Here is a 27,253-nt window from a genome sequence, read left to right as displayed (position 1 = left end):
CATTCTCCCATCTAAATGGGCAGTGGTCCTCGTGCTACTGATTGCTAAACAATGCCAAAGCATAATAGGCAATTCACTCCAAACATACCTTTGATGGCAGAAGAAGGTTTACTTTGTGGGACTCTTCCATGAGTGTTGCACAACCGATCATGTGTCAGGTAAACATTCCAGGTCTATGGTGTCCGATAGGGGTTTAGCTTTGCTTTCTGGCAATCAGTTCTATCTGAAAGGTTTCTTTGTCATGCAGATCTGGCATTGATTTCCACAGTTTCCCTTTTCACTCGTTAATGACATTTTAGACAGTGTAAAGTGTGAGCTGGGAGCATTATCTTTTAATAGCCTCCCCCTTTCCCCCTCATCAAATAGCTTTATTTCAGATCATTAACTACTTAGAGGAGCCTGTGGTTTTTGAGTGGAGTTGTTATTCCTAATGACAAGCCTTGTCTTTCCAAACAAGACAATGATTCACTTAAGGGCTATAATGAGTTAATTAAATGCTAAGATATAATATGTTAAAATGTTAAACATTTTAACATACCCTAGTGACTATCGATCTCACATTGATAGCCGCATCTGATATGTGTTGTTAGTGGCATGCTGCAGATTGGACAAAAATCTAATGCACGATTATGTTTTTTAACCCAAGTCGCACACATGACATTGTAAAGGTTTCATGAGTCTACAGCTTGGGATAGAAAGAAATCAGCCCCAGCCTCTTGATGCTTCATGCCATACTGTGTGTGTGTGTGTGTGTGTGTGTGTGTGTGTGTGTGTGTGTGTGTGTGTGTGTGTGTGTGTGTGTGTGTGTGTTTATTTTTTTAGCACTGCCACAGAAATCCAAAAATTAGTCGTTTGATATTGATGCCAAAAATAAACGCTATAGTAATGCTTATTTTTCTTCAAATAATTAGCCCTGTTCCTGCTAATATTTAGAATTTATATTCTACACTGTGTTATGGGTGGAACCTCGACTCGTGACGTCACACCCCCAATGACGCAATACCACAAGCTCACTGTGTTTGAAAGTTGAAACAGAAACACATCAGTGCTGGTGTTGGCCAGGCTCTGACACCGACAAGTACAGCCTTTTTTAATTTATGTATGCTTCCTGTATGTTTTAATTAAACTGTCATTTTTATTGCGAAGGTTTTCCATTTATCTCAAGGTAAGGCTTCAGTCTCCTTCATTATATTTTGCCGCATGTACTGAGACTCGAGTATACCTCGTTAGGCACAATGCTAAAAAAACAACAACAGCAACAAAACGAAAAGAAGTTCACACCAGTGTGAATTTCATGCAGATGCTATAGGGGTCTTGTTGGGTGAATTTTGCTGCTCTAAGCTGTTTTTATCAACAGGATAGCATGCTGTGGTTTGTCTAATTAGCTAGATGTTCTGTCCTGTACTATCATGAACTACATCGACAATCCCTAATACCCTTGGCTCTAACCACTGGCTCTGCATTATCAACAACTGTTAGTCACAGATAAAGAAGTATAGTGCTTTCTAGTAAAATATAAATTCCCTTTTCATGGAGAAAGTATCTAATGTCTCATTTGCATATTGTTTAATAATCAGAATCAGGTTTATTGGCCAAGTGTGTTGATGTTGACACAAGGAATTTGGTTCCAGCTGTTTTGTGACTCTCACAAGTACAGACATAAATAACATTATACTATACAATACAGAGAAAATACAATACAGACTATGCAAGACAATGTAGACGATGTGATATAGACAGTATGAGTATTAAATATGAATACAGAATATATGACAGGTCAGTTATGTACATAAAGTGTGAGAGGTGCATGGTAGTGAAGTTGTCACGGTTGGGTTACCAAACACACACAGACAGAAAACAAAAACGAAAGAAATTACTAGAGTAAGACACAGGTAAGTTATTAATAAAAAATAAAACATTTGGACACGCTGTTGTTACAGGAAAGGGCTTAAGTGGAAACATTTAATGATTATTTTTCAATACAGTACATCATGAATGGTTTTATTCTATTTATATCGCACCGGTCTGCAACTAAAACGTTTTTATGTCGTGCTTTTTATCCGTTTGTTGTCACGTTTAATGTCACATTAGCAAGACAATAGTTCCTGTCATATTGTCATGTAACAAAACAGGACAGGAACAGACTGCAGCACACAGTAAAAACAGCAGAAATAAACACTGGTGCCCCCCTGCCCACTCCCCAGGACTTGTACCATACAAAAACCAGAAAAGGGGCAGGAAAAATCACTACTGACCCTTCACACCCTGGACACAACCTCTTTCAGCTCCTCCAGTCTGGCAGGCACTACAGAGCATTGCTTACCAAAACTGCCAGACACAGGAACAGTTTCTTGCCCCAGTCAATCACCCTGATTAACAACCCACCATAATTATATTCCCTGCTACCTATCTACAAGTACTGCATTATCAGAACCGTCAGTCATCACATCATTGGTATACATTACACACTACACACTACTGCTTCTGTATATTGTACAAAAAGCATAATTTTGCACAATATTGTTATTTGCTCTACCACGCTCTTCTCACACTTTATGTACATAACTGGTCAGTCATATATTCTGTATTCATATTTAATACTCATACTGTCTATTATATCACATCGTCGGTATTATCTGGTATAGTCTGCACTGTCTTGTCTTGTGTAGTATAGTATTATTTATATCTGTACTTTTATTGATTTACACAAACAGCTGGAACCAAATTCCTTGTGTGTGTCAACACACTTGGCTAATAAACCGGATTCTGATTCTGATTCTGATAATAGAGAAACTAAAAGCTAAAATGGTGTTCTATTGTCTTGAAAACTGGGTTTATTTTACCACACCAGCTTGTGGAACTGCTCGAGACACTCTGGGAGAGAAAGAGAGTGGTATATTTAACAGCTATCTACATCTTGTGAGTTGTGGATTTGGCACATTGTCACCAAGGACTTTCTTAAGGCTGCGGGTTTGAAGCGGTGAAAGAGCATCGAGCTGCTTTAAAGACTGCAATGCATCGCTTGAGGACTTGTGGTGCTCGGCTTCAGCTGCTCACAACCGCACAGAACGCTCAGGTGTTTACTCAGCAGAGGTCACCGGCTTGTGCTTTAAGGACGTTTCAGCCAAAAAGGAGCTACAGAGTTCCTATTGTTTCTGAGCCATTTCTCAATGGCACGAGTTCCAACTACTTGGAGGAGTTGTACAATGCATGGCTGGAGAACCCTAAGAGTGTGCATAAGGTAAGCCGGCTCAATACGCTTTTGTAATAAAATACTCATTATATGCAATTATCATGCACATTACAGTATCTGACACCAATTTTGTAATTGTAGGGTAACTGACTCATCTAGTCCAATTTTGTAATTGTAGTGTTACTAGGATAACTCTTGACTGAGATGAGATCAGTAAACGTTGTGGTGTCAATTTCCACCTAATTTCCAATTTTCCGCCATCTTGGATTTTAGATGCAATTATCTTGCGAATCATCTGAATTTCCAACCATGAATTATTATATAAATTATTTTTTCTTTACTGTTGTTATTTATGGGGATTTTAATTGGGTTCGAAAGGAGTTTTTGGCTGCCTAGTACTTTCACACGAGAAAAGATCCGATTGCATTCTTTCAAAGCCTTTCTTTCACTAGATTGTAAAATTGTTTACACTTCAGAGAAAGTACGGTATTGAAGAATGACACTTTTCATTGTTGTTTGGGCTAAATTGTTAGTAATCTGTTATTTGAGACTGAGGTAAAATCTTTGTTACCATATTGTAACCATTATTTTAACAGTTTTTTGTTTCATGTGTATCACTTAGTCTTGGGACATCTTCTTTCGCAATGACTCTGCGGGTGTTCCTCCCGGTGCTGCCTATCAGAGTCCCCCTTCCGCAGCGATAAATTCAGTGTTACCTCAGGCACTGGTTGGATCCCAATCCAATGTGAAGAAGCTGGTGGAGGACCATCTGGCGGTGCAGTCTCTCATTCGTGCCTACCAGGTAGGCATTTCACTCTCCCAAGCACACAGGCATCATTGTGCCTATTGTACTTATTAAATTTGAATGCATCCACTTTGACTTGAGTTATGATCATACTTGTTGTTTTTCCTCTTGAAATAGGTGAAATCTGATAAATACATTAGTGTGCGCCAGACTAAAACTGTGTCGTTTGATGAGCTGAAATACATTAGAATAGAATTACAAAGATTGTATTATCCTTTCTTTTTAAGTTATTATCCAGCATTGGTCACAATGGAATTCATTTAACTTTCAATTAAAATGTTTACTTTTTTGTTGTTATTCTTCATATTAATCAAAAGATGTCCATACAGAAAATTCTGTCTGATTAATTTTATTACATTTATAGGTGTAACAGTTCATTAATAAGATCTTAAAAAATGTTGTTAAATTTACTTACCATCATAAGTACTAAAGAAGCACTCAATTATTTGGATAGTTCTGTTGCCTTGTTTGCAGGTCAGAGGTCACCACGTGGCCAAACTTGATCCTTTGGGCATCAGTTGTGTAAATTTTGACGATTCCCCGGTTACAGTGGGGTTCCACCAAGTCGGTGAGAATCTCTTGTGCGGTGTAGTGTCTGTACTAAGCGTCCTTCTTTATTAATTTTGCTTTTACTTTCCCCTTCTGTCCTAAATCTCATCCTCTCTGGGTGTTTTGACTTTTACTGTTTCACTCTCTTTTGTATTACGTTCCTCTCTGTCTCTGTCTGTGTGTATATCTCTCTCTCTCTCTCTCTTCCTCTCTTTCCTTCTTGCTGTTGCTCCTGTTTATCTCTATTTCTCCTGAAATCCTGAACTATTACAGATACGTGGTCATCACGTAGCCCAGCTGGACCCATTGGGAATCTTGGATGCTGATCTCGATTTGTGTGTCCCCATGGATATTATCACGTCTTCCAGTAAGCTCGGTGAGGTTTTGCCACCGGTGGGTGTGAAGAGAACGTTTTGGGAGATTTATGTCATTCTGTCCCAAAAGCTCACACATCCATCCACACTGTGCACGAATGACATGTCACTACAGCCATGTAACAATGGGTAACAGTAATGTTTACAATGGGTAGGCCAAGTTCACTACAGGGTCAGCAGGGAAAAGGGGAGAATATTCTAACCTGGAGTGGAGCCTGACTCCTGAATATTTACCCGTAACAATGGTATTGTCTTCCATTTAGTTTCTCTCCCTTCTAGGCCTTTCTGCAGTGTTCCTTTTACTGCATTGTTCATGGGATTGACACACACACAACAGAATACTTACATTAATATCGCAAAGTCAGGTTGTCTTTTCTAGCTATACTTTCTGTGTTGTTTTGTTGCCATAATTCTTTGCCTTTGCATTAGTTAAGTACCTTGATGAACCATTGTACTATGCAGCTTGTATGTGACAAACCACAATAGACCTTCATACTGAAGACTTTCGCATGTTGGACAGCTGTTACAAAGCACTGACACTGGAGACTCGCATTTGAAAGCTGGTTCAACAGAAACAATGCCGTATCAGATAGTTAATATAAACCCAAGATTCTCCTTTGCAGCAAGAAACAACAACTACACTTTCTGACCAATTTTTAATAATTGCAATTTCAACAATGTTGTTATGGCAGGTTCAGAAAAAGACACCTGTTATATCTGTCAGCGGTGTCTTGTTTACTGGAACCAGCATCATTATCCAAGAATGTCTGTATTGTGCTGCTTTTGACTTTCTCACCAGGTTACATTCCTATATATATATATATATATATATATATATATATATATATATATATATATATATATATATATATATATATATATATATACTTACATTTTAGTCCATTTCATTTTCATTTTAAACATTGTGGTTAGTAGCAAAACAGCTCCCATTTTCAAATAAGGAAAGTCTTTTGTTTTCTGCACGAGTTACTGATTAACTAGCTCATTGCTTTTGTACTCAGATATTTTCCGGACTAGCTTGGCTTCAGAGTTGGTGTGTTGTAATCTTGTGCTGTTTTTCCTCCCTGTCTATTTAAATTTCAGTACAAATCACTTTATTTAACTCAAATCGAGAAAAGAGGAAGTGAAGTCATAACACTTGGTGAAACTCGGAATTAAAAATAACCCATGGATGGATTCATACACCATAATTAATTAATTAATTGACCATTCGAAACCTTGGGCTTATGTCACGTTCTCCAGTTATTTAATTATGTCCTCGATTATTCCTGTCGTCCATTCATTCTGTATAATTTCACTCTTATAACTGCAACCGCAGGCTTTTGATAGAGGAAGGACTAAGACAGTATTATCAGTTCAATTCTTAACAGTAATGGAAAAATCGGTTGGATTAAAACTAGGATCTCAGCTATTCGAGTATAAATTTCTACAATTTTCACATGAGACACAAGTACTGTTTAACAGTGTGTAAATATTTGAACAGAGACCATGCAATATCAGTATACAGTGTTCTTTGCATGTTGAAAGCCATCACTGTTTGACAATATTTATATCAGCATTTTGAATCATTTGAACCATTTTGAACCTTTACACCTGATATGGTGTAGTGTTAATGAGTAATGTTTAATGAAGGTAAACACATGCCTTCTGGAGCTTGTTTTTCTACTAATGCACCAGGTGTTTAGTGACTTTATAACACAATGAGAAACTTCTAGTAAGTATGTGAAAGATGTTCCAAGCCAGTTTTTGGAATGTACTGTATCATCATAAAAGTGGCCCAAGGAATCAAGTGAATGTTCATGTTCAGATCCAAATAATACTTTATTCTCTCACCTCCTTTTTTCTTTCTTTTACCTTTTTTCACATTCTCTGCATGTATCAGCTTTCTTTGTCATGTGAAATTATATGTTTGTTTGTTTGTTGTTTTTTTAACTCCTTTAACATTTTTTTTTCTTCTCTCTCTTTCTGGTTTGGTTCTGTTGGAACGGCTGATGACGATGTGTGGTTTTGTCCTCTCTGTCTTATCTGCATGTTCAGGCTTCTACGGTCTGAGCGAGTCGGACCTGGACACAGTGTTCCGACTTCCCACCACCACCTTCATCGGTGGCAGTGAAAGCGCTCTGCCGCTCAGGGAGATCATCTCCCGCTTAGAGGTACTGTACGACCCTTTATCTCTTCGAGTTAAAGTGAAATTTGATTGTTCTAAAAAGCTTTGAAAGAGTTTTTTTAACCAATTTCGCACTGTAATGTAACAGTAGGTTTCTATAGTAACGTAACATTAAATGAACTACCGAAATGAACTTTTTTTTGTATAAGATGTGCATGCTGTCCTTTTAACCTTGTTATGGGAATATAATGACTTCAACAGCACGGGCTGTCGGGTTTTAATTCCGACTGATATGTACGTGTTGAAAATTAGTTAGACATTGTTTAACACCTTGTGTATGTTTCTAAACAGATTTCAGGGTTTTTCTGTGGAAGAATGTAGTGATGTGTTATTGCTACCCCCTGCTTGCAGATGGCCTACTGCCAGCACATTGGAGTGGAGTTCATGTTCATCAATGATTTAGAGCAGTGCCAATGGATCAGGAGGAAGTTTGAGAAGCCCGACGCAATGCAGTTCACTCCAGAGGAGAAACGTAATCTTCTAGCTCGCATGGTCTGCTCTACAAGGTGGGCAAAATTTTACGTTGCCCTTTTCAGCTGACTGTTAATTAAGGTTATGGTATTGCACATCGAAATGTACTGTATGATATGGTGGGCTTTCTCTATCTCCAACAGATTTGAAGAGTTCCTACAGAGGAAGTGGTCCTCAGAGAAGCGTTTTGGACTGGAGGGGTGTGAAGTGCTCATCCCTGCCCTCAAGACAATCATTGACAAGTCAAGTGAGAACGGTGTAGAGAATGTGATCTTGGGCATGCCCCACAGGTGCCTCAGAATTCTTTCTCACAGTCTGTTTAGTTAGAATGTTAGTCGTGGCGTAATTTGACAAAGAATGCATGCATCAAATGTGTATCATATGAGTATTTCTTTCCTAACAGAGGACGTTTGAATGTACTGGCCAACGTCATCCGTAAAGAGCTGGAGCAGATCTTTTGTCAGTTTGATTCCAAGCTTGAGGCTGCTGACGAGGTTGGCTTTTACTTCTTCGTCTTTTGTCACATTAGTTATGACTCGTTTTTTTATTACAATCCTACAACTGCATTTTCTTTAGGAAATAATGACCCTATTTTTCAGCGATTTCGCAGCCGACATAAAGCTAATTCGATACACAATTCTAAATGGAAGGATGGAAGGAACCAAAAATACAAGCTGCAGATATTTTTCTGTCTTGCCTTCCCATCGAAACAGGTTTTAGAACATTGTCAGCATTTCATTCTGGGTTCTTTCAGTTTCCCTTTTGTTGTTTGTCTGACAGGGTTCAGGTGACGTGAAGTATCACTTGGGGACGTATAACAGACAGATTAACCACGTGACCAACCGCAACATCACCCTGTCTCTGGTGGCCAACCCATCTCACCTGGAGGCAGTGAACCCGGTAGTACAGGGCAAGACCAAGGCTGAGCAGTTCTACTGTGGAGACACCGAAGGCAACAGGGTCTGCATTCTGCTCTGTCTTACAAACCCAGTCTGCTCAGGCCGTACATTATCATAAAACATACATTTCACAATTAGATTATCGTTTGAGTAAAAAAGATAATCTAAACCCATTCAGATCCTATATGCTGCTTAGTACAGACTGTCCCATACCGTGTTATTTTAAAGCTCATGAAGACACAATCTTCAGGCAACACTCGTATATTCCACTTCCCAAAAATATGCATATATCAAATTCTTTATTAGGGGACAGAACAATCCTGGAAGCGACCACTCACATCATGTAGAAATGCTTCAACATAAGATAAAGGGGACAAAATCTTACACCAACCGTGCCAGCAAAAATGCCTTCCAGAGCAAAACAGAGTCATCCGACACCCAGTACCCTTCTCTTAGCAAAAGCCACTCATTCTCTCGCCCACTTGTCGGGTATATGGTTGAATAACGATGACTCATCTGACTGTTCTGAATCACTCATCTCTGTAGACCAGCGCCTTTGGTTTTTACACCACTGAACTCTCAGATGTGCATTTGTCTTTGTAATATGGTGCTTATGCACTGCGACCTTGCTATAACATCCCTCCCATGTTCTGCTTTTCCTAATGACCCGATCAGTGGCTCTTCTGTTGTCAAACGTGTGCTTTTCGCCACAAACTCCAGCCTTTACAGTGATGTTTTCTTGCAGATTTAAAAGCAGATTTTACTATACACACGATATTTAAACACAGTTATAGTCCTGATATCTGTGCTCAAGCAAAGAACCCTTGACTACAGAGCATTTTAGGATGTTTTATGGTACACCTATCTAAAACCATCTATAAGTCTTTCATTCAGTTATTCAGGTTTTTCCTGTAGTTTGGCACTAGTCTATATATGTTATGCCTACTTTCATTCTCTGGAATCTTGCCTGTCTAGCTTAACACTTTACAAGAACACCGTATTGCAGCATCTGTAATGCCTGAACCAGCTCACTGTACCAGACTACACAGTATCACAGCGAATAGTGTATATTTGTATATTTGAGACCACAAGAGACCTTTCTATGGCTTTCCCCACAGGTGATGTCTATTCTGCTACATGGAGATGCAGCATTTGCTGGTCAGGGCATCGTGTATGAAACCTTTCACCTGAGTGATCTTCCCTCCTACACCACTCATGGCACAGTCCACGTGGTAGTCAACAACCAGGTGTGTGTCCCATCCGCTCATTTCAGATGTCCTAGTAACCTGACCAAGTATAAGACTCTTAACTGATTACTTGGAACACAGTCAATAGGAATATAGGAATAGTTCCAACCCTTTAACTTGTCTTGACCTATTAGATTGGCTTCACCACTGACCCACGTATGGCTCGCTCTTCTCCCTATCCAACTGATGTGGCCCGGGTGGTTAATGCCCCCATCTTCCACGTCAATGCCGACGACCCAGAGGCCGTGACGTACGTGTGCAAAGTTGCATCCGAGTGGAGGGCGACGTTCCATAAAGACGTGGTGGTGGACTTGGTAAGCCACAGACTAACACCACATAACATTGTCATTTACATCCCATGTGTTACATCTCAGAATCTTTTTCTTTTTTCAAACTTTGATACACGGACTAACTTGTAGGTATGTTACCGGAGGAACGGACACAACGAGATGGATGAGCCGATGTTCACGCAGCCACTGATGTACAAGCAGATTAAAAAGCAGAAGCCTGTATTGCAAAAATATGCAGAGCAGCTCATATCAGATGGAGTTGTCACCAGGCAGCAGTATGAGGTCAGGGGGCAGGATGTATAAAGATGTAAATGCAAAATTCAGCACATAAAATATATGATAGTTTATTCTGGTAATCTTGAAACAAATGTACTTGACTGTGCGCTGTTAGGAAGAGATCACCAACTATGACAAGATCTGTGAGGAGGCTTACGCACGTTCCAAAGACGAGAAGATCCTACACATCAAACACTGGCTTGACTCTCCCTGGCCTGGTATGTGCTTGTTTGAAAATTTGATGAATTAAAGTTCTCTATTACTAACATTTTGTTGCTTCATAACAATTTTATTAGAGGTTCTTTTTCACGCCATTGTGCCCGGACCAAAACTTTTAGCTTTATCTGCTTATGTACATGTGAGTAAGATGCATGTGTTCTCTAAGTCTCGTTGACTTAACCGGGGATGGATTTTCAGATTTCTTCACTCTGGACGGCCAGCCTAAGAGCATGACATGTCCTTCAACCGGCCTGAAAGAAGAGCAGCTTGCCCACATCGGAAAAGTGGCTTCCTCCGTGCCTGTGGATGACTTCACTATCCACGGAGGTGTGTTTAAGTTCACCATTTTCACCTGTAACAGACAAACTTTAACACGCTCAGATCTCAATCCATTTTTTTTTACAAGGTCTGGGACGCATCCTGAAGAGCAGAGAGGCGATGGTGGAGAACCGGACAGTAGACTGGGCCCTGAGCGAGTACATGGCCTTCGGCTCCCTGCTGAAAGAGGGTTTCCATGTGCGGCTTAGTGGCCAGGATGTGGAGAGAGGCACCTTCAGGTTCTGGTTACATTGTCGTGTTGCAGAATTGATTGACGTGAATAAGATCTTTCAAATTGCTAGTAGTTACTCTAATGGAGTCTTCTTGTCGTGACTACAGCCATCGCCACCATGTACTGCATGATCAGAACGTAGACAAGAGAACCTGCATCCCTATGAATCACATCGACCGAAACCAGGCTCCTTACACTGTGTGCAATAGCTCGCTGTCAGAGTATGGGGTACTAGGTAAACCTTTTACATTTCAGATAAAACTTAAACTGTGTTTCAGATTGTGTTATCAACTGTCCAGGCTTGTACACCATTCGATAAAGAGTTTGTCTTTGGTGCCGTTTCCTTCCAGTTAATTAAAAGCACCATTAGAAGGAATGTTTATGTTAAAATGTTAATTCCACTGAATGCAGTCTGGCATTAGTGGTTTCATCACCTGCACCTTTGTAATGCAAAGTGGGTGGTTATTAGGCCATGTTTTAGACACAATGTCTCCCTATTAAGTGTGATTATTAACCAACATCCCTGTCTAGGCTTTGAGCTGGGATTTGCGATGGCTAGCCCTAATGCACTAGTGCTTTGGGAGGCGCAGTTCGGAGACTTCCACAACACAGCCCAGTGCATCATCGACCAGTTCATCTGTGCAGGCCAGGCCAAGTGGGTGCGCCACAATGGCATTGTCCTACTGCTTCCCCATGGCATGGAGGGAATGGTATGTTCCAGTTATCCCTGTGTATTCCGTCTTGATTTTAATTCTTTGCCGTTCTTAAAAATCACCTGATGTTTGTAGGGTCCTGAGCACTCCTCTGCTCGCCCGGAGCGCTTCCTTCAGATGTGCAACGGTGACCCTGATGTTTTCCCTGTAAGTTTCACACAATATCCTTCAGAACCGATGTAACAGACGTCTATTTTGAACGTCTTTGCTCATGCTATTTGTGTTCGTTTCAGAAAATCACAGCTGACTTTGAGGTACGGCAGCTGTATGACTGTAACTGGATTGTGGTGAACTGTTCCACTCCTGCCAACTACTTTCATGTGCTCAGGAGGCAGATCCTTCAACCCTTCCGCAAACCTGTGAGAACCTGCGACGACACACACAAGCGCACCGATATTCAATACCTGACATTCACTAGAATTCTCGATGTCGACATGTACTCTACCAACACACATACCAGGACATTTATTTTAGTCACAGATAAAGTAATACGCTTCCAAAATGAACAAAACATTCATCTCTCTCAATCATGTGGTAGATAAAAAGTCTTAATTTTTTTTTCCATTCTTGTATTTACAGCTAATTATTTTTACCCCCAAATCCTTGTTACGCCACCCAGAAGCCAGGTCCACATTCGATGACATGGTTTCTGGTGAGTGCTTATTTTATTCCAGACTGGATTTGACACAAAGTTTTCTGGGATGTTTCTCATGCAAGTGTTCACAGAAAGCAAAACCTTTCCAGTTAATTCAAATGACTTGTATCACAAAGTCATGTTTTCTTTATTCAGATATTATCATCATCCTGCTGGGAGAAATTGCTGTGAACGTGTATTCATTATTTTGATGCTGTTTATACGTGTGTAGGCACACACTTCAAGCGTTTGATCCCAGAAGAAGGCGCAGCATCTCAGAATCCAACTGGAGTGAAGCGCATCATCTTCTGCACTGGCAAGGTGTACTACGATCTAATCAAAGAGCGCAAGAACAGAGACATGGAGGCTACATTGGCTATTTCTCGCATAGAACAGGTGCTAGAAACAGATACACTTATGTAAGGAATTAAAGTTCTGAGTCATAGTTCTCCAGGGCTGCAGTGATGGCTGAGAACCGTCTATTGTGGTTGAGAAAAACAATGTATTTAGCTGCACAACATGGTTGAGAGAGAGGCTGTAAATCCTCTACTTGACAGACTTAAGCAGTTATGTCTGTTATAACGTTCGTATAATTTTGCAGCTCTCTCCGTTCCCGTTTGACTTGGTGAAAGCAGAGATTGAGAAGTATCCAGAGGCTGAGATTGTGTGGTGCCAAGAGGAGCACAAGAACCAGGGCTACTACGACTACATCAGGCCGCACATCCGCACCACCATCGCCCGCGCACGTCCAGTCTGGTAAACCTTTCTCCAAATTTTCTCCTTTTTCTCCTCATAAGTCTGGATTTAGAGTGTGCTGCTCTTATGCTCAGGTATGCTGGTCGTGAGCCTGCTGCTGCCCCAGCCACTGGGAACAAGAACTCTCATCTTATGGAACTGGATCGTTTCTTGAACACAGCCTTCAACCTTGATGCCTTCCAGTACAAGCACTAAAAATCACTCCACCAAGAACACCCCGTTGCCTGCAAAGAAAAGCGCCATCCTGTCATCTCCGTCTCCAGTCACCGACATAACGAAACCGTTTCCCAGCCCAGTCATTTCGTCTGCACCGTCTCTGTAATGCTTCAATAACTTAGCATCAGAGACGGAAAGTCAGGCTAGATGAATATTGGGTGCAAAAATTCACATTAAAATTAAATTCAAAACACTGGCTGCTTTGAGACTGTGGACATTGTAGCTTTTACTGCTGACATGGAGCATGAACCAAGAGGCATTTTAGACTCTTTTTTTTTAATGCTATTTATGTCCAAACATGCGTGACACTAAAATCGAAGGCGTCTTGAGAGAGAGGAAAGAACCGGACAGTTTTTTTATGGATTGAATCTGTGGATTTATTTTTTTTTTAACACTGTGAATGGAATATTACTGTATTTATTAAGTTTCGCTGGCCAGCTGATTGTACACTAGGCCGGTGTGTCTCCAGTGGCAATAACTCAGGCTTTATAAAAAGGGGAGGAGGCAAAGCAAAGTATATAACTCTTCTGTTATTTCTATCCTTCTCAATTCTTCTCGTTATCTGATCTCAGTGCTGAAACACGACACTCAGGAGGCAACTCAGGCAGAAAGATGAAATCTCCTCCTTTTATTGTCAAACAGGATGTCAAACAGACCACGCCAAAACTTAGTGACTTCTATTTATTTTCTACATATAATATTGTATGTTGCTCTCTTAAAATACCTCATTGAATAAAAGCAGCTTGGCTTCATTAGGATCTTTTCTTAGATTGCATGTACACAGTGTTTTCAATTAAAAGAAATTCTATTAAGAAAATAAAAATTATATTGTGCCAAATCTTGACACGAAATACCCTACATGTATAATCTACCCTCCATCATTTATTTTTGTAATGAAAACCACATTCAAAACTAATTTATAAAGTGCTTCGTATGAATTTTCATTTGCGGTTCATTTTAAACCCTGAAACCAAAATCGAACACCATTTAAAGTTTTTTTTACATCCGATATCGATGTAATATTTTGTATTGCCTTCCAGCGAAGTGCAGGTTTTCACAAGTGACTGGTGTGGCAAATCTTCTCTGTGATGTACTCAAACACATTCTTCCCTCTCTGATGAAAACTGTAGTGTTTGAAGTAGTCCTGCAGCAGACTGTACAATTTGCCTGTGGAAGGACGGAGACTTTTATTAACGGCTGTAATGAAACTCTGCGTGCAATGCTATGATATGTGAGATAAACGTGCTAGCATGTTTCAATAGTGTTTAGAGTATTAGCGTGACACTCGCGTGCTACTCACCGACGGTGACCTTGTGACGCTTCAGAAATTCGTACATTCTCTGCAGTTCATCTGCCTGCTTCTCGTTGTTAAAGGTGAAGTACGCCAAGTCTCTCTGAGCCACAGCTGCAGCCATCATCTGGATAAGAGCTTTCACAGGACAGAGAGTTTAGGTGTAAAAGAAAAAGATATCTTTTACATGCAGCTTAACATGATGTTTTGAGCAAGAACTTCTGATCACCTTTGAGCATTGGATCGCCTTTAAAAGCTCCACATCCCCAGTTGCCAGTTGCAATGGCAGGAGTGTAGTCAATGGGAATATTTGGATCTTCTCTGAATCCGACGAACGCCTTTTTAAAAACAAAGACGGATATAAAATTTCAGCCCTCTCGATACAAGGTACAAAGTTATTCGTGTTCCTGAGAGAGGGCTGACCTTGAAGAGTTCTCGTTTTATGCTTTTCTCACTGTACTGCTGTCTTGGGTCTTCAAAGTTTGTCGCATCGATGGCAACAATCTGACAGTAACGTCGTTTCCACTCGTCCCTAAAACAGAGCCACGGGGTTGATAATAGTAATAACCGAATATTTCAGTTAATCAGCTATTTCAGTATTAACGTAACTTTATTTACGATTCAGTTATTCAGATGCAGTACCAATAATGTAAAATGCCTTGAATTTGCATTTCCCAAATCTTCACTTTTCTCATTTACTTGCTTGGTTTTTACCTTGGGGTGCAGTCTATATAGGGTCCCTTCCAGGCAAAGCTATCACTGTAGCCGCTGGTATTGCTGTATGTCTGAACGCCTGAGAAAGAAGAACACAAAAACAAACAAACAAAACAAAAAAACAGTGGTCATTTATTTATTTATTTATTTATTATCTGTTTGGGATTATTATATAGTTTTAGTATATATTTTGTTTTATCTATAAGAGAAACAGAGTGCACTTGACAATGTCCTTAACATGTTGTGGTGCCTGAAATCTTAATTTGTTTATTGTGACAGGGTGCGAGGGCTTGAATTTGGAGTCGAGTGTGGCTCTTGTACTGAATTATCCTAGTAGACAATTTTTTCGAGCATCAGCATCACTAAATATATATACTTAGATATTCCCATAATACTTTTGCTTGCTTGCCAGGTGTTTGAGAATCCACCTTCTTTGTCACAACAAAATATTAGCAAATTTTCTTCTAAAATAACATGAATAACAGTTATTCATGTTATTTTAGAAGAAAATTTGCTAATATTTTGTTATCGGTACCCAAATCCAATGACCTCAGAAAGTCTTCAGTAGTCACTTGGACCTGGTGCCTACCTGTGATCTTCAGGCATTCGTTATCGGACAGTTTTTCAGTGAAGAGCCTAGCCACGATCAGTTCAGGGCACTGCAGGAAGCGAATCTCTTCCTGCACCAGTCCTCGCCCGAGCACTCCTCCGCCTACCTTACATGCGGCAAAATCCACCTTCCCAGAGTGAGAGAGAAACAGATCGTGATGATGTTTCACTGGTCACTATAGTAACTGCTTAAATTCAACTTGCTTCTTTATTATAATATAAATCATACCTACAATGATCAGTAACCTATAAAATGTATCCTGGGTTCTGAGTTGGAAAGACTAACCTGCAGCATGCCACTGCCCTCCTTCTCGATGGAGCCTTTCGCATACACACGGACGTTGGTCAAATGCTCCGTTCGTCTAGAAATCAAACCGAATTGGTGAGAACTTGTTCACTCTTCATGACTGCATTGGCTTCACAAACCAAATGAAAGTGACTTACTTCTGCCATTCAGGACACTGAGATGGAGGAATGGATATTCGTTCAAAAGTAACCAGTCCAGTTGGTTTTCTGCCTGTTCCACAACACGGAAAAATATAAAATACGAACAGTAAGCGTTACAGTTTCCAGAACGTCCAATGAGACCTCCAGAGAATTGTACTTTAATGACAATATTACTGAGTTGCCTTCATTACCTTCTTCGGTTACAGTGTTAAAATAGTGAAAAAGGGCTTTGAGCTTCTGAATCGTTCGTGGAGACACTTCGGCAAACAGCCTGTGCAAGAAGAAGAAGAAAAACAAGCCTTTATCTTTGTCTCATACACATTATAGCACAGTGAAACTAATTCTTTCTTCGCAAGTTTACTGTGCAGCCAATATAAACTCAAATTATAAAACAAATGATCTCCTCGGTCTATAACGGTTAGTAGAGAAAGAAGGAAGATTTTTACAACTTCTGGTTCTCTACTGTACATCAATAACAGCAATAGGAGCCAACCACTGAGCTCATGTACATGGAAGATGGCAGACTGCAATGCAGTCAGTTTCCTGTGTCTCAAATGAAACGCGTCAACTTTCACCCTCTTTGTTTGGTCTCTTTTTCATTTTTCGTGAAGCAGCTCTGTAAATAAAGGGATACCTGCTGAAGTTGATGCTGGGGAAATTGCCATATTCACTGCCGGGGTAGTTTGCGTTTCTGTGGGGAAAGGTGCAGAAGAACGCGTGGGCCAGCAGACAGGAGATCTGCTCCTGGGACAGCGTTATCTTGTGGTTGGACTTTTCCCTCAGCAAAGGAATGGGCTGAATTCATGCACAAGGTAGACATAAACTTACATCCCAGCATTTCATCATTAAATGACAAAAATATATTCACCAAGAAAAGGAAAAATATTTGCTTTAACATAATGAATAGAATACATACAGTAGGTGGTACTTACATGTTGGATGAGCTCCGGCAGCCTGAGTGCCAGTTTGGCCATTTTGGGAATCACATGGGAAAAATTGGTGTCTTTTTCCTGAACGAATTTATAAATGATCAATAAATATTGAGTATAAGATATCAATAGGTTGATTTGGAAGTACAACGTAGCCCAACTGTTGCTATCTACAATTAGTCAGTCCATCTCTATTCCATCCAACAACAACCAAGGACCACAGCTGGACAGGTGATATCTAGCTTGTAGATGATTTTCAGCCAGCAGACAGATTGAATTAATCTCTAGCCTTTAGCAGTGACCATTGATCTCTAGCCTTTATCAGTGTCCAAACAAACCAGACTGTGTGGAAGGTTGCTAGTACCTCAGATGGGACACCCAAGTAATATCTGGTCAGCTGTTGCCCTCTGATCATCTTTGTCTACTGCCAGTGGCCCAGAGCAACATTTGGGCTACACTGAGTGGCTTATTACATCACTTACCTGAGCATATATGCGAAGGGCATCAAAACGCCAATCATCTTTGTGGGCTTGATTGTAAATTTTAATGGCCCCCTGAAATAACAGAAGACACTCAGTTGTAAACAATACACTCTATACTTTGTATACGTATGTTTTATGTACAGTACAATACCTCTACATCTGCTACTGAAATACGTCTATTCCCTGTAAGTTTCTGCAGAGCTCTCTGTGTGGCATCCCAGCGAGACTCCTTGGAATTCACCGGCTTAGAAAAAAAGCACATCATTAATATATATGGATACTGTCAGTGATGGAAACTTCTATGAATTGCATTCCAGAAGTGTTTGAAACTGTACACTTACGTAATTTATGGGTAATTTCACATGGTTAGCATCCCACACATGTTTTCCTCTATATGCAACTATTTTGTCACGAGAAAATTCCTTTGTCTGTTGAGACAAAATAATTCATGTAAATTAACGTCAAATAAACACTCACATCTAACTTGCCTTTGCACGTAATTATTCCTATGTCTCTCTCAAGATTCTAAGCTACCACTGTCCTGTGTAGATCTGAATAAACAATTTCAGTTCTGATGCTTTTTGTTACAGAGTGCTTAAGAAATACATATTGTTTTTTATGAATTTGATATTAATGTTAAGGCACTTACATCTATGAGCACTGTGTGATTATTGTCTGCTCTCAGATTATCCAGCTGCATGTGGCAGTCAGGTTCTCTCTTCAGCTTTTTCCCACAGCAGGAATCTCCTGGCTGTGCCTCGGCATCTGGTTTTTGCCTCAAGTCGGTGGCCTCAGTCCCGGAGCACTCATCCTCACTGTGCCTTTGATTCGGAGGCGAGGTGTCCATAGGCTTTTGGCTCAATCCTGCTCTGCTGTCCTTAGCTGTGTCTTGGTGACTGAGGCATTCCCTCATCTGAGAGCTGTCATTCTTAGAAGCCATCTGATGAGAAACACACTCCTTAATTATTAAAGATACCACTGAGACCTCATAATATAACGTATTACTGAAGTGCAGCAAACAATTTCAAACATATGCTTAACTTATCAGGTTCAAGAAGGTTTCCTACAAAATATTTGTAAGTAGGAATTGTAATTATTCCTTGCCCTGTGCTCTGATTTAATATATAGATGATCAGTGTCGTTTGACTATTTTGACAGTTGCCCTAAAACTACCCTGCATTTCCCAGTCTTTTTCTAAACTAACTTACAAAGTTATATTAATCTGAAGCCCACTGTGCCAACATTGAGCTTTCGATTATATAGAAACAGTTTGGACGAATTTTAATTCGACTTCAGAGCACATATACGCATTATATTATCACTACATGAATCACATGTAGAAAATGAGTGAACACAGCTTAGCTTTTTTTTTACTCACGGTGTGTCGATTAGTTTCTGTACAAAGAGACGGCTGCTGAGAAACCGAATGTGAAAGTGGAGACTGAGTTTACACACACACACACACACACACACACACACACACACACACACACACACACACACACACACACACAAACACACACAAACACACACACACACACACAAACACACAAACAAACAAATCTATGCTGTACCTTAGAGTGAAATCTTGCTTGCCCGTGATTGGTACACAAAGCTATAAATCCAGTAATACATTTCTTCATGTTAGTCGTCGAACTTCTCGACAGGAAACACAAGACTTTTTTTTTTTTTTTTTACAACCTCCCATTAAACTTTACACTACCAAAGACACACTCCATTTTTAAGTCTTGTACAATTTCAATTGAATTTGCGATTTTTAATTTAACAACAAAAACGGTCAGGAATAAAACAACAAAAGCAGAAAAAAAAGGAACATAAAATGATTCTCAACGCAAAACAACAGGCTCTTATCCTAGCGTGGTCACGTGACAAGAGCTATAATAAACGTCAAAAACACGGTAAATCGCTTCAATTCCTTATATTCTTGCTTGACTCAACGTAAACAAACGTCTTCAACGTGTACACACCGACAGCAGCTGGGTGTCTCAGTGCAATCTACCGCATTTAATGCAATAAATGTTACCTTCGAAAAACTTCAGTTCAGGAAGAACAACATTGCCCAAGCGCTAGAATCTCCTATGCACGTATATACGGGGTTATACGGTCAGTAAATAAACTGCTCATTTTTTATTACTAAACTTTATATGCACACTCTATTACTATTTACTCTACACGACATTTTCTTTTATCAGAATAGAAACTTCGTATATAATCCCAGTTCTATAATTCATCATCGTAAAATGTTATAATACTTGAAAAAACTCTTCTCTATTGTTCTCTAATATGAATTCACTTACTGTGGGTGAATTTACTTCCGGAAGTGACTTTTGTCAGACCCCAGCAGGTATCTGTGACTCTTTATTTTTTTTTAAGTTATCTTACTACATTCAGGTAAAAATGCAATGGTCCAAAATTTTCTCAACTGTGGATTTATAGTTAATAAAGTTCACACTTCCGCTAAGACTCTTTAAAAGTGGGCGTGGCCTGTTAGACCTTCATATCCATCCAGTGTGTTGCTTATACTTTCATCTCTTGTTATCCACGTGTGTGTTGTAGGAGTGTAAGCGCTTAAAAAGTGTGAGCATTGAATATTGCAGGAATGGAAGGAAATGATAGTGAAAGTCTCTAGAAGATGTAAAGCAAGTTCCTCAACATAGTTAAAAGCAGGACACATATTTTGTAGAAAAGCTCTTTTCGGTTCATAAAAACACTGTCCATAGGTCGTTTCTCTACAAAAACCGATTCACCCTTTATTTGTGCTTGCATTTAGTTTATTAACACTCCACTCCACGTGTTAAGCGTGTTCAAGCGGCATGTGTAGCAAATAAATAAATATAAAAATGTTACATTAATTAAATAAACCAAAACCTCTTTAATTCATGTAGTTTTACTCAATTTTATTTATTTTTTATTTATTTGTTTGTTTGTTTTTACGTGAGTATTTTTTTTTTTTTTACTATTACACTGGTGGAATGCAAATCGACATTTTTAAAATCAGCATAAACAAATGTTTTTTGCCATTATATGTTATTAATTTTATTTTATTTCTTTCTTTTATTATATTTATTTATTGATTTATTTTTTTCTGTTATAAGTAACTCCAGTTCATCTGCTCTCACTTTAACGTGTACATACAAGACCATCTTCTTATGTATGCGTGATTCTACCAATAGATGGCGGTATAACTCAAATAATTATGTTGGTTATGTTGCTTTTAGTTATGTTATGGAGTGATGTGGTAGTCTAGTGGTTAATGCGTTGAATTACTGACCCGAAGGTCATGATTTCGAATCCCATTTCCACTAAGCTGTCACTGCAGGGCCCCTGAGTAAGGCTCTTAACCCTCAATTGCTCAGTAGTATAGATTGGAATTCAATGTAAGTCACTCTGGATAAGTGTGTGAGCTAAATTGTTAAGAACCATATGTGTTCTTAACAAAAATTAAACCAACCTCAGCTAAACATGATTACAACTACATTAATGAGGTAGCAAATATACCTGATGTTACCTAATGCCTGTTTTAAGATTGTATCTAATTTTTTTTTCTCTTGTTTTCCCAGTCCAACATTGCAAATGTTATAAGCTCTCACTGACAATGCAGATCTGTCCTGGCTGACTCACTGAGTCGTTCTGACCCCCTCTGCAGGACACCATTCATAGAGAATCACCTCTGGCAACCAGAACAACAGGCCACTTTAAATGTGAAAAGCTCTCCCTGTTTGAGTCAGATGGTTCTACCCTGAGGGTGTGTGTGTGTTGCTCCCTCCCCCCTCACTTTTTTTCTACACTATCATACGATTATCAGAATCAGGTTTATTGGCCAAGTGTGTTGACACACACAAGAAATTTAGTTCCAGCTGTTGGTTATACTCTTATCTTAAGCCTGTATCTTATCCATGCAGCTCGAACAAAAAGTAATGATTAAATTATGCTAGAGATTGCCTATATTGGCTGTCTTATTCTACTTCCTGTTGTTTTTCAGTTACTAGTAAGTATCTTCTTCAGTGTTGCCTGTTAACAGCGAACATCTTTCATCGTTACAGTGTTTACTACACCAGCACATGGCCAACAGGAATCACAACACTTCCTATTTCAGTGACAGAGGACAGCAGATTCCAGTCGACGTATTTTCTCTAGAGCCTTGGCTGTTTTCATCCTAATTAGGAGTGCCATGGTGTGATTGAGTGGGACAGAATGCCTGCTTCAATGGCTGTTACTCCGAATGATGTGGCTGTTAACGTCCTTCTGAGTTACGCCACTGCTATCCGCAGGCTTGCACAACAAGCTCTCCCCGCCCCTCTTGAGGTGACCTCTTACACATCTAGTATGAACACAGCTGTCTGAAATTAAGAACCGGGATAATATGTGCTCTGTGTGTGTGTGTGTGTGTGTGTGTGTGTGTGTGTGTGTGTGTGTGTGTGTGTGTGTGTGTGTGTGTGTGTGAAAAAGGTGGCTTTGTCTACATAATTTTGTGCATTTTAAGTTACCGTGCCTGCTTTCACAAGTGCTGCAATGTTCTTGTGTCCTGCAAGGAAGGTGGGAGAGAACAAGTCTCTCTTCCTGATCTAGCCACTCAAAGCCCACCTTCTGCCCTCCCTCCCTTTTTTTTGTTGCTGTTAGCCCCTTCTCGGGAATGTTCCTCTCCAGGCCAGGGAGAAGTCACTACAATGGAATGCAGAGCATGGCCTCTCCAAAAAGCACTGTTGACTTTAAAAGGCCAGAATATGAAAGCAAACACTCCCGTTCCAATTCCACTCGAGTTTGTTCCATGTGTTCTAAGAACCGTTCTTCACTTTTGGGCTTCAGATTGAGAAATGTGGTCTAAACACCAGATAAATCTCCTTTATTAGAAAAAAACAGCTTCACTATCAACAATTTCACCATCACTCTGGTACAGATTGTCCATGTGTATTTGACAGGTTCACGCTGCTGGAATAGGAAAAGAGAGAAAGTCAGGAATGTGCTACTCTTTTCACAGATTCTTCTTCGTCTGTTTCATCTCGCTTAACCTACTGGAACGGTCCAGGCCGGGGGTGAGAGCAGTGCACACAGCAGTGGAAGAAATCCCCCAGCACTTTTTGGAGGCAATAGCTGGGTGCTGTTTGACCCTGATATGGCGGGCTTTTCATTCTTGGAGGGCAAAAAGAAGGGGGGTTGGTGGGTTGTTCTGGCCTGTGACATTGTTAAATGACTGCAGTGGATGGGAATGGGGAAGAGGAAGGGGGGGGCATGCGTCAGGTCGTGGGGGAAGGGAGGCTGTGGGAGGTGGCACTGACATCGATAGCGAGGAGAAAAAGATGGGGAAAAAAAGGCAAAGAATCTCAGCACCTGTTTCCAGGGCAACAGGGAGCTGCTGAACATAAGTCTGACTTACCCCCTCCTCCTCCTCCTCCTCCTGCCTTTGCTGCACTGGCCTCACACAGAGATGCAGGCACTTCAAGTGACTGATCTTACACACAAAAGCATAAAGCAATGATAATGATTTCAATGTTTTCTTTCTTTTTTTTTAAAAATTCTGTAGATCTCATTTATTCTCTCTTGTCTGGATGACCTGTGGAATATTCTTCAAACTCCATTTGTTCCCTTAGTGTATGGCAAGGTCTAATCTAATTAACTAATTGAAGGGATGAAAAATCGATATTGCTTGTGAGGTTGTAATGCTTTGACGGGCTCTAATTTGTCCTCTCATTACCTGGTCAGCTGACTCCTTTTGTTCCCTGCACCTCTGACAAAACGCTCACTCCCTACAGCACTTGTCTGGTTTCAAACCTCTAGAGTCACATTCAGTCACGCTCATCAAGACTGCAGATCTATTGTTCTTTTTTCAGCAGCTTCAGTCTAGCCTCTCTCTCTTTCTCTCTCTCTCTCTCTCCTTCCCTCCCTCCCTCCTGCTGTCTCTCTCTGCTGGATAATTCCCATGATATGTTCTTGCCATTGGCATGGAATGTACCATTCCTGAACAGGGGGATGACAAAAGGAAACTACAACTCTCTAGTTCATTCTATATATCACCGCAGCCCTGTTCTGCCTCATACATGTGCCATTACTTACAACACAATTATTCAAAACTGATACACACGCTGCTCAAAACTATTTTGTATGATCCAAACGACTCATTCTTCCTGCACCTCTGCTCCTGGCTGGGAGCCTCGGTGGTACGATCCGTTCCCTCTTGGCATGGTAAAGTGTCTGTTTTATTGACTTGATGTCTTAAGGGCAGTTCTCTTCCTCTTTTTCTGCAGATATAGCATTGCCCTGTGAGATCTTAACAAGATAGAACAAGGAAGGAATATCAATTACACCCTAGCAAATGAGTTAGGGATTGACAAACAATAGAACAAGCAGACATAATTAACTTAAAGAGGTGTGCCTGATGTCTAACGGCTGAAAAAGTACCTTTTTTATTTTATCTTTTTTAAAGATCAGCGGAAATGAAACATACACTGAAAAAAGTACACTGAGAAACGCACACTGAATAACATACACTGAGCAGTGAATCTAAAGAAAAAATGAGCGAGAGATTGAAATGAATGAAGAATTATTAGAAGTATATATTTTTTTAAATCCTAAATTAGGCAATGTTTAGGCAAATGGGAAAATGATTGACAGTCCTTCATATCCTACAATACAGTATGGGTTGTATAAATATGAAGAGGCCCTCAGTTTTCAATCAAGATAACAAGCGGAAAAGATCTAAGTGACTTTGAAAGAGAGTTCATTAATGGGGCAGTGATAAGAGTTTTTCTGTGTTTCAGAAGGAACAGTGACTAATGTGACATTTATCATTTAAATCGATGGGAACGGCATGTTTTTGGGAGGAAACTGGAGAATCCAGAAACCTACACAGACACAGGAAACATGCAATACCCCAACATATACACAGTAACCTGAGCTCGGGATCGAACCTTAAGGATCTCTTAACTAGCATGTTTACTGCACTGGTTAACACTAACAATCCATTTACTTCAGCATTAATAAACCGCAAGGAATGTTAGCATGCAAAGTAAAATGATCTGCATTGACTACTTTATAAAACAAATTAAACTGCATCATGTTCCTTAAACACAGCTTGTAGCAGTGCTGCCTGACATGTCCAGGGTTTCTCTGCTCCAACAGTGAACTCGGGTTATTGACGACTTCGAATTTCTCATGTTCTTCCCTGGGTTTCCTCTGGGTTCCCAGCTTTCCTTTCACCTCCCAAAAACGTGTTGTTAGGTAGATTGCAGTCTCTTGTTGTGAATTATTGTGCGAATATATCTGTACCTTGTGCAATGCACTATACAGACATATGAGTCAATTCTCACCTCACACCCAGTGTGACTTCCTGAACTCAGATTTTTCTGTGGTTTTGCCAATTAAAATCATCAAACACGTTCATTTCGGGAGCTTGTTGATGTAATAAACATTGATTCAACAAAGATGGTGACTATTAGGCTGTTTTAACTTATTTTTAAAAAAAGCAACAATGAATACAAGTCACTTTGTTAATGAATAGGGTGTAATTCATGAAGTACATGGTTTGTAGTACATGTAAAGTGTTACCATTAATATTGGTAATGATTAGTCTATTATTTCAATGACTTAATAGGTTGTCTCTTGAAACTTTTCTCTTGAAAAGTTTCTCTTTATAGACCTATTAGGATCTGAGAGCAGCCAGTAATTAAGACTCTAAATACATTGCTATATTTAATGTTCCTTTTTGTTTTGTCTATGGATAAATTTACACAAATCTGACTGACAGCATTCGTCTTTTATGCTTTCGGGATTTTATTACTGACTAGCATCCGTGGCTAACAACAGTTGACACATTGCCAGTAACAAGCAGTGCTACTGGCTGCTCCTAAACTGAGCAACATCTGTTCACACAGTATCTAAGTTCTCCTTACTGTTTATCTAGAAAGAACACAATCAGGAGACCTAATGAAATCGTTCTCATTATCCGGACACTGATTAAATTAAAAGTCGACCAAATTCAGAAGACTCTTATAGCCATGGCATGAAGTAGTGAAGTGAAATATGTGGCTTGTGAGAATCAGGTTCATGCAATATAATAACTAATGTAAGTTCCATTGGAAGGAATTGAACCTAATTCTTGGGTATATGGTTTAGAAAAGATTTGGAGCTGACATTTGACCCCTGAATTTGTGCACTATATACTCCAGACCATCCCTATCTCTTGTAAGAAACTTGAATTTAAAAACAAAGAGAACAGAAATGATAGGAATAAGTGATATAAACAAAAAAATATTAGGAAAAGATTACATGTTACATGTAGTAGCAGCAGAACATGTGTAATTATCTTACATAAAGAATGGACTGAACTGATTGTAGTTACTGTGTTGCTTGTAGTTTCACCTCTGACACTTACATCAGTAGGAAATGGCCACCATAAGACCACAGTTAAATAGATATTTGTGACTGCTGGATATCAGAACAATTAATTTTTAATCATCCTTTTACTCCTTGATTCTGACCACAGCTGAAAATATTATTATAAATATTATTATATTATTATATAAAAGCTTGGGTATGCTACTGTGTCCATTAAGGATCTAAAGGATCTCAGCCATCCCAACAGTTGACTCTTTTCTTTGTTGTGTTCAGGGAAATGCTTCCGCTCCTTGAAAGCAAACACAGAGAGAATGAGGAGAAGCTTCTTCCCGCAGGCCATTCGGAGTTTAAACCAGGAAACACCCGGGATCTAATACCGGACAACCATCTTTTGCACTGTGTCACTTTATACACTTTATACACACCATACTACACATGGACATTTTAAGGACAATCATAAAAACACATTTATGTATATACACTATTCTTCACATATATTTTCATATTTTATATAGTTTTATTTTTTATATATAGTTTATACTTTATTTATCTACCTCCTTTTGGTTTTATTATTGTATCCAAAATTGCATTCCTTTTTCCTTTTATGCTTGAATATCGGACAGTTGTAAAAAGCATTTCACTGCATGTCGTACTTTGTATGTATGTGTATGTGACAAATAAAATTTGATTTGATTTGATTACATAGTTATTATAAAATCAACTGGCTGTGTGTTATGTATTTGAACAAAACAACCTGTATATCAATGTTCAAGTAGACATATATATACTGTGTATACATATAAAATCTTTTTTTTTTATTATAAGTCAAACTATTTACATGAGAAATCCAAGTATTTTTAGACTTTAATTAGACTATAATTAGACTATAATTATTGTTGTTGCTTATGTTAACCCTGAGCTTTTGTTTTTTTTAGTTTGTAAATGAGAACCATTACACTGAATTTAAATACATAAATCCAAATTAAAAATCATTTTTTTATTATTATTAAATGACTGAAATTATATTAAAATGTAATGAAATGTGTATA

General features: G+C 39.4%; 2 protein-coding genes and 1 long non-coding RNA gene across 8 annotated transcripts; 2 read left to right on the top strand and 1 right to left on the bottom strand.

Moving 5' to 3' along the window:
* Positions 1-1,007: 1,007 nt before the first annotated feature.
* On the top strand, positions 1,008-14,132 carry ogdhb (oxoglutarate dehydrogenase b). 2 transcript variants are annotated; one of them, XM_027139538.2, is made up of 23 exons: positions 1,008-1,165; positions 2,852-3,241; positions 3,816-3,995; positions 4,821-4,923; positions 6,980-7,095; positions 7,461-7,615; positions 7,724-7,870; positions 7,984-8,074; positions 8,361-8,540; positions 9,598-9,726; positions 9,861-10,040; positions 10,146-10,298; positions 10,408-10,510; positions 10,710-10,838; positions 10,918-11,068; positions 11,169-11,296; positions 11,593-11,771; positions 11,850-11,921; positions 12,008-12,133; positions 12,354-12,426; positions 12,641-12,804; positions 13,010-13,164; positions 13,239-14,132. In XM_027139538.2, exons 2-23 carry the CDS (start codon positions 3,014-3,016, stop codon positions 13,357-13,359), a joined length of 3,063 nt encoding a protein of 1,020 aa, XP_026995339.2. In that variant the 5' UTR covers positions 1,008-1,165; positions 2,852-3,013; the 3' UTR covers positions 13,360-14,132. The 2 variants fall into 2 exon arrangements, with proteins under 2 accessions (XP_026995339.2, XP_026995342.2); XM_027139541.2 differs by lacking the exon at positions 4,821-4,923 and adding an exon at positions 4,473-4,566.
* pargl (poly (ADP-ribose) glycohydrolase, like) lies at positions 13,981-20,327 on the bottom strand. Of its 3 annotated transcripts, none has more exons than XM_047804860.1 (16): positions 20,171-20,327; positions 18,502-18,792; positions 18,194-18,280; positions 18,004-18,096; positions 17,853-17,924; positions 17,374-17,451; positions 17,076-17,236; positions 16,633-16,712; positions 16,439-16,511; positions 16,281-16,356; positions 15,975-16,122; positions 15,386-15,464; positions 15,095-15,203; positions 14,901-15,009; positions 14,681-14,809; positions 13,981-14,547 (listed from the first exon to the last, which is right to left on the bottom strand). In XM_047804860.1, the coding sequence occupies exons 2-16, from the start codon at positions 18,790-18,792 to the stop codon at positions 14,435-14,437; spliced, it is 1,698 nt and encodes a 565-aa protein (XP_047660816.1). In that variant the 5' UTR covers positions 20,171-20,327; the 3' UTR covers positions 13,981-14,434. The 3 variants fall into 3 exon arrangements, with proteins under 3 accessions (XP_047660816.1, XP_047660815.1, XP_047660817.1); XM_047804859.1 differs by lacking the exon at positions 20,171-20,327 and adding an exon at positions 19,427-19,878; XM_047804861.1 differs by lacking the exon at positions 20,171-20,327 and adding an exon at positions 19,231-19,370.
* On the top strand, positions 20,018-26,753 carry LOC113638394. 3 transcript variants are annotated; one of them, XR_007138804.1, is made up of 4 exons: positions 20,018-20,217; positions 21,434-21,618; positions 21,856-22,178; positions 26,478-26,753. It is a non-coding gene; the product is annotated as an uncharacterized LOC113638394 (long non-coding RNA). The 3 variants fall into 3 exon arrangements; XR_007138803.1 differs by lacking the exon at positions 26,478-26,753 and adding an exon at positions 22,852-25,293; XR_003439578.2 differs by lacking the exon at positions 26,478-26,753 and having other exon boundaries at positions 21,856-25,293.
* Positions 26,754-27,253: the final 500 nt, after the last annotated feature.

The sequence above is a fragment of the Tachysurus fulvidraco genome, chromosome 20, assembly GCF_022655615.1.
Source record: "Tachysurus fulvidraco isolate hzauxx_2018 chromosome 20, HZAU_PFXX_2.0, whole genome shotgun sequence".
Classification (NCBI taxonomy): domain Eukaryota; kingdom Metazoa; phylum Chordata; class Actinopteri; order Siluriformes; family Bagridae; genus Tachysurus; species Tachysurus fulvidraco.
Note: the sequence above shows the minus strand (reverse complement) of the source record. Positions and strands in the feature narration are given on the sequence as shown.

What these genes read in the sequence shown, in the direction of transcription:
- ogdhb (XM_027139538.2), top strand. Translation starts at nt 3,014, where the DNA reads ATGCATCGCTTGAGGACTTGTGGTGCTCGGCTTCAGCTGCTCACAACC. An exon ending in CGCATGGTCTGCTCTACAAG is followed by an intron (nt 7,616 to 7,723) that starts GTGGGCAAAATT and finishes TATCTCCAACAG; the next exon opens with ATTTGAAGAGTTCCTACAGA. An exon ending in ATTCGATGACATGGTTTCTG is followed by an intron (nt 12,427 to 12,640) that starts GTGAGTGCTTAT and finishes ATACGTGTGTAG; the next exon opens with GCACACACTTCAAGCGTTTG.
- pargl (XM_047804859.1), bottom strand. Translation starts at nt 19,495, where the DNA reads ATGAAGAAATGTATTACTGGATTTATAGCTTTGTGTACCAATCACGGG. An exon ending in TTTCAGTAGCAGATGTAGAG is followed by an intron (nt 17,925 to 18,003) that starts GTATTGTACTGT and finishes CTGTTATTTCAG; the next exon opens with GGGGCCATTAAAATTTACAA. An exon ending in CCCAGCATCAACTTCAGCAG is followed by an intron (nt 16,713 to 17,075) that starts GTATCCCTTTAT and finishes CTTCTTGCACAG; the next exon opens with GCTGTTTGCCGAAGTGTCTC.